The 14,191-nt window shown below is 51.6% G+C and overlaps 1 protein-coding gene across 1 annotated transcript; it reads left to right on the top strand.

The window, feature by feature from the left end:
* Positions 1–278: 278 nt before the first annotated feature.
* Positions 279–14,054, top strand: LOC310923697 (uncharacterized protein). Its single transcript, XM_083885624.1, has 2 exons — positions 279–381; positions 12,298–14,054. Exon 2 carries the CDS (start codon positions 12,325–12,327, stop codon positions 13,327–13,329), a length of 1,005 nt encoding a protein of 334 aa, XP_083741750.1. The 5' UTR covers positions 279–381; positions 12,298–12,324; the 3' UTR covers positions 13,330–14,054.
* Positions 14,055–14,191: the final 137 nt, after the last annotated feature.

Here is a 14,191-nt window from a genome sequence, read left to right as displayed (position 1 = left end):
AGGCCCCGCTCCCCCCGAGCTCCCGGCGGTTCGGGGCAGTAGCGGTTCCTTGGCCTCCTGCCCGGGCCGGGCCCAGCGCCGGGGCCGCTCCTCAGCCGAGGTTTCCGAGCGGTGCCGAGTGCAGGGAAAGGGAGGCGGCTCGGTGCCGTGTGCACAGCCCGCCCCGCGCCCGCCGCCATTGGCTGCTTCTGCCGTCACTGCGGGATCTCGCGCGCTGATTGGGCGGAGCGGGGCCAAGCCCGTTGCCAGGGCCGCCCCCCGGGCGCCCGTGGCTGGGCAGAGGCGCCATTGTGGGAGCGCGTGTGCGGGCCCGGGAGCGGCGGCAGCGGCCGGAGCCCGGTGAGGCGGCACTGGCGGAGCTCGGAGGCGGCCCCAGCGCAGGTGGGAGCCGCGCTCGGTTCTGCCGGGGCTCGGGGCTGGCTGCGGGCCGAGGGGGCGGCAGGGGGCTCCGGCGGGTTCCTTGTGCCGTGTCGGCGCCGTGTTGCCCGTGGCCTGAGGGCGCTGCGGGAGCGGCTGCCCGCGCTCTCCTTCCCGCCGCTGCCTCGGCAGGAGCCGCTGCCGGAGCAGCGCCGGCTCGTCCCGGTTCCTGTGGGGAGGACGGAGGTGGCCGCCCTGTCCCCGGGGGGGGCTGTGCGGGAAAATTCCCAGAGGTCGCCAGAGGTTTGTGTCCCCACAGGAGCCCGAGGAGTCCTGTAAAAGTGACTTTATTCCTGAACAAAGGGAGAGGCCGTGCGGCCTTTGCCGGGGGGTCTCTCCAATTGTTGTAGGACGCGGCCTCCTTTTTCTCCTGATTTTCCCTTCTGCATCTCCCTGTCCCTTTGCCCCGTGGCGAAGGTCCTTGGAAAGTTCCGACTTCCCGATCCGCCTCCTGCATGTCCTCGTTAATATGCGCCCCCCTTTTGTAGAACATCCGATATTCACGGCTCTGCTCAGTCTTTGTTCTTCTTCTCCGTGTTCAGGAATTTCGCAGGGCCTTGGCTGAGCACAGTCCGTGTCAATGAGGGACATTTTCTGAAACTGATGGATTCTCCCGTTCCTCCCTTATCTCCCAGTCCCTGGCCCTGTCTCCAAGCAGATTCACTCTTTGACTCTGTTTTTTCTTGCTGGGTCCTCTTTGGTTTTGGGATTATTGTCAGTGACCTCAATTCTGAGAAAAACGAATATTCAGTCTTAGAATATTTTTCAAAAGTTCAGTAAGGGAAAAAGCAGGACCATGTCCAGCGCTGGGTGTTCCTGGCGATCAGCCAAGGGACCCGTGGGTGCATTAAGACAGTGTTATCTCTGTACTGTTACTTTACTAAGGCACATACATGTTCATGAGTTTCATGCATTATTCAAATATTCTTGGTAGCTTTCATTGTTATAGAAACTTTTCTTTTTTTTGTTTTCTGTTTTGGCTTATCTAAATAACATCCTGTGGATCAGGTCAATATATTTTATTTCTTCTTGTGGCTTCATCCTGTTGTTTCACACTTCCCAGATACTGAACAGGTAACAAATTCTTCTCTAATTCTTCTCCCGTGCTCTGGTTGGTGTCACCCTTATCACTTGGAGAGGTCAGTCAGCAGATGTGGGAAACAACCTAATTGCTTTACACAGTTCTCTCGGTTACAAGAAGTATTTTAACATTTTATATTTTTCTAAGGCCTATGGTACAATACATTCATCACATAATTATTTCTGTAAGCTGTAAGGTGAATACATCAACATAACACTCATCACACTACTATTTCCATGGGCTTTACTGTGCATACTAAAATGAGAAATAAGTTTTATTAGCAAGCAGCTAAAAGGGATTATAAACTGCACTATCCTTACAATCAATAACCACATATAAAGACTAATGCACAAATGTCAAAGCCAATATTATCGGGTCATTTTGTACAGTTCCCTGTCCTTTTGTAGCCGTGTGTGGCTCAGGAGGCCTGGCTGCCACCTGCATCCCCTTGCTCAGCTGCTGAATGAGCTGCCCTCAGCAAGGTGTGGTGCAGGGCCCAAAGATGAGAGTTGCTGTAGCACAACAGAGGAGAAAAAGCATTCGTTTAACCCCTGGTGTGCCAGGGAGCCACCAAACCGTGTCCCATTCCCATCCTTTCCACGTTTGGACCGGAACATGAGCTGCTTTCTTATTTCCTTTGTTTTCTGTTTCACCACTTTTCTGTTGTCATCTCTTTGCCAACAGCACCTTGAGTCATTTAATTTTCCAACCTGTCCTCCTCCTTCTGCTCACAGATAATCTGATCCCAGCCCGTGGTGAAATGTTGTGTTCTTGGTTTGAGTGGATTGGTGGGCCAGAGTGAGGAGCTGGATCTGTCTGGTTGGTTATTATTTCGTGGACATCTTGTAATCTAATTGTGCCATTGGAATGATCAATGTGTTCTCTGGCTCCTGATGTGAATTGGTTTGGGTTCCCAGGGGCTGGTCCAGGGTGTTGTAGGATTTGTTGTGGTGGCCGTTCATCTTTTCCCCATTTTTGGGGGCTCCCTCCAGCCAGGGCTGCATCAATTGATCTCTTTTCTCTAATTAAATAATCACAGGCTTGGATTCCTAAGTGATTTCTCTGGAATGGAGCTTCTCTTCCAGAGCAGCCACTGAATGACTCACGTGTGGTGCCCCCCCAAAAGCCAGTGGTTTTTGTTTGTTTGGTTGTAGTTTGTTTGTTTTTCTTTGTTGTTGTTGTTTGTTTGTTTGTTTGTTTGGGGTTTTTTGTGGGGTTTTTTTGTGGTTTTTTTTGTTTTTTTGTTTTTTTCTTTGTTTGGGAATTTTTGGAGGCCGGAGATTTGTTGTTATTTTGGTTTTTTTCTTAAAAGTATTCTGTTAAATGTTTACGAGTTACAGGGCCACCTTTAAAGCTCTTCTAGTTTTGCAATTGCAACCTTTAGGTGAACCCTGGAAAACGCATACCAAAATTTTGCCATCGCTAATGGCAAACAGCCACACAAACACATACACAAGAAGAATTCAAAGCAAAAAAGATTTTTGCTACTTCTTCCCCTAAGACTAAAAATCGATTCTGGCAACTCTGGCACAACCCTAACTGATAATAATTAAGAAACCCCTGAAGCTGAAGTAGCGGCAGCAAGGCTGGGCCCCCAGTGTCTGGAGATGGCCCAGGAGGTGCCCAGGCAGACTATTCCAGCAGAGGATCTGTGGGCAGGCACAGGGGCTTCCCCCGCTGTGGAGCCCTGGCTGCTGCTCCGGTGCCTTCAGGGCGGGTCAGTCGTGGCCTCCCATCCTCCTCCTGCAGCCGGGAAGTCCAAATCTCCTTTGGGCCTTCCGAGCCCTTGAGCCCAGGGTGAGGGGTCCCCCCGTGCTGAGCTGTGCTGGGGCTGTTTCTGTGCTCAGGGACACTTGGGATGGGCCACTTGGCCCCCAGTGGTGCTTCTTCCCACTCCTCAGGCAGGGCCCCATGTCCTGGTTGGATGGTGTGAACAGCAAAGGCCCAAGGCAGGGTCTGTGCCAGCCCAGCTTCCAGTGGGAGAGATTTCACAGGAGACAGGATTCTGGCCACAGGCTGCTTTAAATACACATCCCTTATCTCCAGCCTGCACTAGGTGGAGAATTGCCAGGGGAAGGAATTCCAAAGATCAATTCCAAGGGAGATAATTGAATATCTGCCCTGGATCTGGCTCTTATTCTTGCCAGAGCCAATGGCAAAAGCCCCACCTGTGGCATCTTGGTTTCTGTCAGCAGCTTCCAAAGGTGTTTCTTTATTTCCCCATTCATTCTTTCTACCTGACCTGAGCTCTGGGGGTGCCAGGGGTTGTGGAGGTCCCATTGTGTTCCTAAAGCTGCCAGAACCCCCTGAAGGATCTTTCCTGTAAAATGAGTTCCCCTATTGTAGTTTATTGCTTCCACAATCCTTTCTCTTGGAATTATTTGTTTCAGAAATACCTTTCTAAGTGATCCAGTGATTACTGCAGAAGTCAGAATTGCTTTTGGCCCCCCTGTTGGGTGACATGGTGTCAGCAGGAGATATTTCAGCCTTCCTGCTCAGGGCATTTCAGTCCCAGGCTCTCACAGGCACACACAGCTCTGCCGGTTGAGCTGACCATGTGGGGGGTAACCTGTGCTTTGTCTGATTCCCTTTCCTAAATAACAGTGTGTCTTGTAACTCTTTTCCCTTCTGCTGCCCTTGGAGCCCCATCCAGAAACACCTTTTCTCCCTGAGGCCAGGGAATGTCTCATCAATCTCTCCCAGCCTGGCTCTGGAGCTCTGTCACCTCAGTGCAGTCATGGGTTTCTCCCCAGCCCCTGTGCAGGCTGTTCCAACAGGAGTCTGGGTTAAACCCTTCCCCTGTCCTCACTTCTAAATCCTCCTGTGCCACTGAACAAGTTTCCTGCTGTAATAACCCAGCCCTGCTCTTTTGGTTCTCAAAGCCTGAACTTGATGCCAGACTTGGACAACAGGAGATCCTTGTGCTGTCAGTTTTCAGGCCTCAGGTCCCATTCAAGCTGTGGCTGCACAATTCTGCAGACAGTGGGGCCACTCTGGCCACTGGGTTAAACATTTTAGCACAAGAATTCCTTTGGCATGGCCCTGTTTAACACTCACATACAATTCCAGTTTCTTTTCTGAGTCTGGAGGAGCCATAGGTTGGGCATCATTATTTTGGGGAAGTTTTTTTCATTTCTCAAGTTTTGTTCCTTTTCCCATGTCCATACCATAACATTGCGACTGTGTGGGGTTAAAAAGTCATCCAATGTTCTGGCTCGACCAGAGAATCCTCAATCCAGGTCCTGCAGTTCCCTATTAATCCTCAGAATCGTCACAGCTGCTTTTTAGTCTTGGGTAACATTACTCCTGAGATTATAAAGCCCTTTCTTCCCTCCCTGGGAATAGGGTATTGCTTTTAGACGCCACTTGTCCTGGTTGCTTCAGAGTAATTTGGAGAGGCTGGGAATCTAATTTTCTCTCTTTCCCTGGGGCTGCCCACACTTGTGGGTTCACTTCAGCACAGGCCTTGCCAGACATTTGACACAAAGGTACAAGAGAACTGGCCTCTGTACCACCTTTTACAATATTAATTTGCATTCCCAATTTAGCCATCAAAGACCTTCCCAAAAAATTACAATGACAATGAGGAGCAAATAAAACTTCCTGCATTTCAAACCCATCCATGGCATCTGCTAATTGTGGTTTAATAAAACACAGCTGCTCAACTTTCCCACTTGTCCCCTGGATAATCAAAGACATTTTTGGCATTTTCCCCCCTTAGCTCTGAGATTGAGAGTGGGTGGAGAGGCCCCTGTGTGTATGAGGAAAGGCCTCGTGTGGATGCAGCCCCAGGCTGAATGTTGTCAAGGGCTCCAGTGTGGTGGGTCCCTGGTGTAATGGGAGCTCTGGCAGCCCTAGGAATCCATGTCCGTGCAGGGCTGGACTTGCTCCTGCTGAGGGTGCTGCTGTGTGTGCTTGCAGTGTCCCTGTGGGCTGCAGATGGATCCCTGCTTCCTTGGCAGGGGCTGTTTGGGTGGGCTCTCCCCTGCCGAGGAGGGCAATGCCTGTGCCAGGTGCTTGTGGCCGAGCCCGTCCCCTCGGTGCTGGGGCCCCCTTGGGCCCTGGGCTTCATCCCTCAGGGGCTGTGGAAACTCTGCCATGGCCTTTGCCTTCAGCTTGGCCTTTTCCTCCTCCCTTCTTGCCTTCACCTGCTGTGCCTTTGTGCCCAAGTGCTGCAGGGGCTTCTTGTGCCCCTCGTGCAGCCCCCCTGAGTGCCTGTGGGTGCTCATCCTCTGACAGCTGCTGAGCTTTCTGCACAATCATTCCTTTCTGCAGGGCCCAAACAAGATCCTTCAAAGATGATCTGGATCCTTCCCGGGATAATGCACATTTCCCAGCTCTTCCTTCCTTCCTTCCTTCCTTCCTTCCTTCCTTGGCGCTGGTGCTTGTGCTGGCCGTGCCCTGCAGAGCCCGTATCCCAGAGCCGGTGCCTGTGGTGCCGCAGTGTCCAAAGGCGGCTCCCCCGGCGGGCAGGGCCGGCAGCTCCACGGGGCCGGGCAGCGGCCGGGGCGTCCCGCAGCCTCCTGGGGGCCGGGGGCCAGTGCCGGCCCTGCCCGGGGGGTGGTGGGCTCAGGCAGCGCCCGGCGCTGAGCCCCGGCTGCCCCACAGCCCCGGCCCGGCCCCGCAGCTCCCCACAGGCCCCCAGCCCGTGCTCCCGGTGCCGCCCCTCTGCGCCCGCTCCTGCCGCTCCCCAGCACAGAGAAACCCCCTGGGATCCTGACCTCCTTGTTTGCCTCTCCTGCCAACCGGGGCTACAAACCATCTGCATCAGCTCCCAGAGTTGGAGCATTACACCCTGCTTGAAAACGTCCCAGTCCTCAGTATTTTTCTCTTCCTGCTCTTCTCCATCATCTTCTTTCTCACCACAGAGATTCCTCCTGCTGCCTCTTGCCTTAACTGTATTCCTGCACCCTCCCCTTCCCCCTCACCCTTCCCAGCACACCAACACCATCCATCCCCTGCTGTCTAAATCCCTTCTGGACTTCCCTTCTTGCCCCTCTGGGTGTCCATGTCCTTAATTACCTCTGGGAGAATGATGCCTTGGGAAGGCTGGCCTGAAACAGAGACTGGACAGAGCTAGAGAATAAAGCAGATATTTATTGAAAGCTCTTTAGGGCAGACCTTGGGCAGGGCAGGAGCCTGACCAGGGCTACACTCAAGGTGGACTTGAAATGGTCTCCTCATGGACGGCTGGTCACGAAGTCCTAAACTTTGCTGTTTTGGTCCATTTGCATGTTGGAGCCCAGTTGTCCAGCCCCAGGCCCAGGTGGTGAGGTGTCATCCTTGTTGTTTCTCTCTTCAGTCCCCCCGCGCTGTCGTGGCGGGAGCGGCTGCAGTGGGGAGCGAGTGCGGGCGGGAGCGGCCGAGAGCCCAGCGCTGCCCCAGCCCGAGCTGCCCCAGCTCCATCCGTGCCTCTCCGGTGGGATGCTGTGGGTTTGGGGGGGAAGAGGGAGCCGGCAGTGGGTGCTGGGCCTGGGGCAGGAGGGGAAGGGAAGGAGAAGCAGGATTGAAGAACAAAATGTTCAAAGGATGCAGATGGGAGGAGAAGGTTGGATTGTGCAGGAGAAAGAGGAATAGTAGGAGGAAATGGAGTGTTAGAAGGAGTAGGGACACAGGAGGAGGAGGAGTAGAAAGAGGAGGCAGCAGAAGGTTCCACCCCTCCTCTCGGGTTTTAATCCGGTTGTTTCCTCACCCGAGATTCCAAGGCTGGCTGGTGGCTCGTGTGGGCACGAAGGGAGTGATTTTCCCTCCTGACCTCTGAAGGATTTAGGGTCTGCTGTCTGACTCTGTGTCTCTGTGTGCTGTGCTCAGCTCGGTGCTCGGTGTTCGGCGCGAGAATGATGAGGAGTCTCAAGGTCTTGGTTTTCTGGTTTCTCGCGTTGTTTATTAGTTCTTATCTTACAATTCTCTGTGTCCTGCCAAGATGTTCACAGCAGCCTGGACACGAGGTGACTCCCCTTCCCCTGTGTCCTGCCATGATGTCCACTGCAGCTCGGACACAAGGCGACTCCCCTGTGTCCGGCCATGGTGTTCACAGCAGCTTGGACACAAGGCGACTCCCCTCCGTGATGGGAGGTCGCTACCTCTTATACACATAACTACGTACCCATTGTTTACAATTCTATGCCAATGTCTATCACCTATACTAACAGGGTCATGTCTACTTTGATCCAATCCACTGAAACTATTTTGTGCCCACATCACTGCAGAAGATGGATGCCAAGGGAGAAGAAGAAGAACCCAGGGCACCGCCCTAAAACCACCATCTTGTCCCTTTGCATCTACATTCTAAAAATCCATAACTACAAAATCTTCTGCACAGTGATAACTACACTACTCTCAGTAACACCTTTGTGACTTGCAATTCTTCTCTCTGTTGGATGTTTTTCTCATGGACCAAAATCAAAGACTGTGTCTTCCTGGGCTCTGTGCCAGGCAAATCCCCCTGCACAGACCCCAGACCCTCTTTTTTGGGTCCCAGGCCTCTCTACCGAGGTCTGTGACTTCCCAGGGCGCCCAGAGGGATGCCCTGGACTCCAACATCTCCCCCCTTTGTTTTCACCAAAAAACACCTCTTTGGCTGCTTTGCCATATGCATTAAAGCAAACACGACTTGATCATGAGAAGAATTACAAGTCTCAATAAAATACATACAATTTTTTTCAAAATTTTCTTCCACAACCGTGAAAGGTTGAAGAAATCAAACATGCCATTCATCTGTGATCTGGTTTCTTCTCCGTGTTTGTTCACTCCATTTCCCAACCGCTCTGTGCTCTCATGAATTGATTCTGAACCATCTGACAAATTCATGCAATACAGAATGAAAAGAAAACGCAAGATATAAGTCCTTGCATGCAGAATGAAAGATGTCTGCAGTCTTGACACTGGTTCACATCTGCGTGCTTTCTTCTCCACTCTTGAAGCTGTCAGAGCTTCTGCGCTTGACATGATTTCCACATTCTTTGCAGAAATTCACTTGTGTTCTGTATCTGCAGAAACAAAAGCTACTTCTTTGCCATAGGTTAGTTAAAACTGTACTTTGATGGAAAATGCACAACTCTTGTTAAAACCTGAAATCCATCAGGAAAAGTTTCACATGCAACATCTGTGCTTGTTGATGGACACATCTCTCCTCTAGTTAAAGCCAAAGTGTGGCCAAAACCCTGGCCTTATCTAGAGTGATATCCTTTAATACATTTTTGGAACAAAGCTCTTAACAACAACAATTATGAAATGCTTAAACAACTAAAGAACATAAAGGAGAATTTTGAAATGTATCATGATACAATTAACAATACTTATTACTTAAAACTTATTATCTTAAACTTATCTTATTTTACCAACTTATCTTATTACCTTATTATTTTAACTTATTTATTATCTTAACTTTCACTTACTTAACTTAAAACTTAACTTATCTTAAAACTTATTCTCTTAACTTATTTATCTTAAAACTTATTTAGCTTAATATAAAATACATTTAAAATTTACATACAATAAAACTTTAAATTTATAAAATATAAATCTATCACTTAAACTTTATCAATCCTTATCTTAAATTCAACTTTACTTACTTAACAAATCTTAAAACCACGTAGAAATCCCTTCTAATGTCAATACAATACTAAAACACAAATCAACTTGGATCCAAATACATCAACACTATAATCAAAAATCCTTTTCCATGTCATGACAATAAGTCTTTTGCTCCTGATCATGCAGCTGCTTTGCAAACATCCAATGATTTCCAGATCTCTGCTTCTGAATTCAGAAAACCTGTAACTTTAATTGAATTATTATTTTGCCTGAATGCAGCCCCTCCTAACCCCGAGGGTTACTGCCTTCCCCGGCATCCCTCCCTCTCCTGGATGAGGAGTGGAGACTTTAAAACTCTAAGAAAAGGGTAAACCCAGCATGTAGCCGAAGGATAAATGAAGAAAGGGTGTGTGCAGTGGATTCAAGGGAAACTTGGCTACCTTTTGCTGAAAGGAAAACTTGAGGGAACTGGACTGGCAATGTCAAAGTGCCGCTTGTGGGCGGGGTCAGGCTCTGCAGCACTTGCTCTGAGGGGGTGGCGCCTTGGAGAAACTCTCCGCCCTGGCCACGCCTCCTCCCTGCTTGCTCTGCCTTTGCCTGCCCCGGTCCTGCCTGCGCTGGCACCACCTGCCTCGGCACTGCCTGTGCCGCCCCGGCGCTACCCGCGTCTCGCTCTCTGTCGGGGTTTGTCCCGCCTGGAGCGATCCCACTGCTCCAGCTGCATCCCACTCGCTCTCTGCCTGCCGCAAGGCCTTCTGGGATTTGTAGTTTCTAGCTTTGCACTTGCGCCGTCCATCTTGGCTCTGTCACTGCGCATGCACCAACCGCAAGGCTTTCTGGGGTTTGTAGTTTCCAACTCTGTACTTTCTCTGCCTGTTCCGGCTCCTCACTCGCGCTCCGCGACACAGGCCCTGCTCCGCCCGCGCCGCCCCCGCAGCCCGCGCTGTCCCGACACGGGGCACTCCCCGGCCGCCCCCAGTCGCGATCGCTTTCGCGCGCACACGCCGCAGTGTTATCTCTCACCACTGACGCGATCTGGGCTTGTTTTCCCTGTTTTCCTGGTGTCTCCTCCACTCCCCCTTCCCCCCTCTCTCTGTCTGTCCCTGCGCTGAAGGGGAAAGGGCAGTGGAAAACTTTCAGGCTGTGTCTGAACGCGCTGTGTCTGAGGGGGGCTGCAAAGACTCCTGGATGCACTTTGTCTCACCTCTCCCTCCCCCACTGCTGCGGCAAGTGTCCCGTGCTCACGGAACACGCCTCGAAAACAAGCATGTCCTTATCTCGGGATGGATTAGAAGTTTTGACTTTCCCGAGACGAATTTCTGGGACTGAATTCCTGAGAACTGTGGCGAACCCAGGGAAAGTTGATGACTTTTCTGTGCTAAACTCAAGGAGACCTGCTGACTCCCCTGTCTCGAGGGTTTTTTTACCTCCCTGCGGTAATCCTGAGGGTGCTGGTATCTCTCCTTTCCTATTAAAACTCAGAGGAGGCTGATGGCTCTCCCCTTCCCCACCTCCTGTAAGAGGTGTATGAGACCCGTCTGCTGATAACAGACGACAGGACCTGCCTGGCTGCCGGCCAGCAAAAGAACCCGCTGCTGCTGCTGGCCACAGACAGACCCCGTGCTGGCTGCAGGCCAGCGGGTGAGGTGTTTCTTTCCTCCCTCCCCGCTACACTGCTGCTGCACGGAGAAGGTTTTTCCCTTATTTTTCCCGGGAGAGGGTCTCCTCCCGTGTTCTAAATTTAACTGTTCTTACCAAAATCGAAGAATGCAGTGCAGGTGTTCTCAAATTCAGTTCGGAGGTTTCCTGATCACCGACCTGCAGATTTCAGGAGACGAGTCCTGGGCCCTTGGAACTCGTCGGTCCGAGGTGAATTTGCAATCCGCTGACATCTCTGGTTAGAGATTTCTTCCCCTGTCTTCTCAGCTTGTCTTCTTTCCTTCAGAGGTCTTGCTGTGTCCACTGGAAAGCACCGATTCTGCCCACACCTGTGCCCAACCAGGGACGCCAAATCTCGGGTTTTAGTCGGTTGTTTCTCACCCGAGATTCCAAGGCTGGCTGGTGGTTCGTGTGGGCACGAAGGGAGTCATTTTCCCTCTTGACCCCTGAAGGATTATGGGTCTGCTGTCTGACTCTGTGTCTCTGTGTTCTGTGCTCAGCTCGGTGCTCGGTGTTCGGCGCGAGAATGATGAGGAGTCTCAAGGTCTTGGTTTTCTGGTTTCTCGCGTTGTTTATTAGTTCTTATCTTACAATTCTCTGTGTCCTGCCAAGATGTTCACAGCAGCCTGGACACGAGGTGACTCCCCTTCCCCTGTGTCCTGCCATGATGTCCACTGCAGCTCGGACACAAGGCGACTCCCCTGTGTCCGGCCATGGTGTTCACAGCAGCTTGGACACAAGGCGACTCCCCTCCGTGATGGGAGGTCGCTACCTCTTATACACATAACTACGTACCCATTGTTTACAATTCTATGCCAATGTCTATCACCTATACTAACAGGGTCATGTCTACTTTGATCCAATCCACTGAAACTATTTTGTGCCCACATCACTGCAGAAGATGGATGCCAAGGGAGAAGAAGAAGAACCCAGGGCACCGCCCTAAAACCACCATCTTGTCCCTTTGCATCTACATTCTAAAAATCCATAACTACAAAATCTTCTGCACAGTGATAACTACACTACTCTCAGTAACACCTTTGTGACTTGCAATTCTTCTCTCTGTTGGATGTTTTTCTCATGGACCAAAATCAAAGACTGTGTCTTCCTGGGCTCTGTGCCAGGCAAATCCCCCTGCACAGACCCCAGACCCTCTTTTTTGGGTCCCAGGCCTCTCTACCGAGGTCTGTGACTTCCCAGGGCGCCCAGAGGGATGCCCTGGACTCCAACACCCTCCCTGTATCTGCAGCCTCCCCCCAGCCCCAGGAGTGTTGCCCCCCTCACATGCAGCAGGTGACCAGGAGGAGGATCCACGATTTTCGTGGGGGTGAATCTTGATGTTTCTCAGTTTTATTGGGCTAAATGTTGATGCTTTGGTTGTTTGCAAGGGGCTGAATCTTTATATTTTAGAAGCGGTTTTGGCTGAGTCTTGGTGTTTGGGGAGTTTTTTATCTGTGTCTTGGTGTTTGGAGGACTTTTGGGCTGAATCTTGGTGTTTGGGAGGTTTTCACAGACACAAGGTGCCCACTGACTTCTTGAGAATAGCTTGGGGAAGGAGGAACCCCCCGCCTAAAGTGCTTTCCATTTGTTTTTTCCCAAACCAGGATTTTTCATTGCCAAGGAGTGCCCAGATGGAGGAGGACGAAAAGCCCAGGAGATCCCGCAGGAGGAGGGGCTGCAAACCCAGCCCAGGGAGCTGCGAGGAGGAAAGAGCCGCCCTGTGCCAGGAGGGCGGCCGGAGATCCAGGCGGAGCTCAGAGCTGGTGGAGAAGCCTCATGGAGGGGAGAAGCCCCACAAGTGCCGTGAATGTGGGAAGGATTTCAGCTGCATGTTCTTCCTGAAGAAACACCAGGTGATCCACACTGGGGAGAGGCCCTACGAGTGTGGGGAATGTGGAAAGAGCTTCAGTCACAGCTCCAACCTGAGCCGGCACCAGAGGATTCACACTGGGGAAAAGCCCTATGAGTGTGGGGAATGTGGGAAGAGCTTCAGAGACTGCACCAGCCTGATGTACCACCAGGTAATCCATACTGGGGAACGGCCCTATGAGTGTGGGGAATGTGGGAAGAGCTTCAGCCACAGCTCCAGCATCAGGAAACACCAGAGGATTCACACTGGGGAAAAGCCCTACAAGTGTGGGGAGTGTGGGAAGAGCTTCAGAGAAAGTTCGGCCCTTATCCGGCACCGGGTGATCCACACTGGGGAACGGCCCTACACCTGCTTGGAATGTGGGAAGAGCTTTGGATGGAGCTCTGACCTGAGAAAACACCAGAGTATCCACACTGGGGAGAGGCCCTACGAGTGTCCTGAGTGTGGGAAGAGGTTTCAGACCAGCTCTGATCTCCTCAAACATCAGCGGATTCACACAGAGGAGAGGCCCTTCCGCTGCCCCGACTGTGGGAAGGGCTTCAATTGCAACTCCAACCTCATCAGGCACCAGCACATCCACACCGGGGAGAGGCCCTACGAGTGTCCTGAGTGTGGGAAGGGCTTCTCAGGCAAGTGTGACTTGACCCAACACCAACAGAGGCACCATAAGGGAAGCCCCGCGAGTGTCCTGAGTGCGGGAAGAGCTTCGTGCGCTGCTCCAGCTCCATCCCCCATGGGAGGATCGGCGTTGGATGATCCCCAGTGACCCCGTTGGGCAGAGCCCTGGTGATCCGTGGTCCTGGTGATCCGTGTTGGGAAGACACCTGGCTGAGGGGGGGGATCCACTGGTTCCTGAATCCCTGTGGGCACCTGGATTAATGCAGGAGAAGGAACATCCATTGGGACACAGACCAACATTGGGAATTCCTTGAGGAGAGCAGACTTGTGGTCTTTCAACCCCAGAAAATCTTTTGTGTTCAATCCCATCTTCTGGTGGCATCAAGGAATACTGCATGGTCTTGGAGATCTTTTCCGACCTCAGGGTTCCTGTCTCCCTATGGGCACCTGGATGAATGGAGGGGCAGCAATATCCATGGGGATGTAAACTGACATCAGGAATTCATTGGGGAGAGTGGATTTGTTGTCTTTCAACCCAAAAAATTCTTTTGAGTTCAGTCATATCTTCTGGTGGCATCAAGCAACACTGGATAATCTTGAGGTCTTTTCCAACCTCAGTGATTCCATTCTGATTTTATCTGGCCCAAGAGCTTCTTCTGCAGCCAAATGGTGATGGTTTGGGCAAAGACCAAGATTTTGGAGACAGTGGGGTGGAAACCCCTCTGAAAAAGCTTCTTCCCTCCCACTCAGGCACGTGGATCCTCAGCCAGCACAGACATAGAAATCCTTTTCTTTTGGCCTTGATTTGCTTTTCATTTCTTTTCATCCTTTCAGAACACCTGAAACTGGGGTAAAAATAAAGACGTTGAACTAAGACATGGGTGAGGATATGGGGGGACATAGACATGGGGACACATGGACGTGGACATGGCCATTCATGGGGATGTGGGAGGACAGGGGCATGGACGGAGATATGAGGGACAATGACAGGGATGGGAATGTGGTGGGGA

This window comes from Zosterops lateralis, assembly GCF_965231275.1.
Source record: "Zosterops lateralis genome assembly, contig: HAP1_HAP1_SCAFFOLD_210, whole genome shotgun sequence".
In the NCBI taxonomy this organism is placed as follows: domain Eukaryota; kingdom Metazoa; phylum Chordata; class Aves; order Passeriformes; family Zosteropidae; genus Zosterops; species Zosterops lateralis.
The sequence above is the reverse complement of the archived record's forward strand: the minus strand, read 5'-3'. Positions and strand labels throughout refer to the sequence as shown.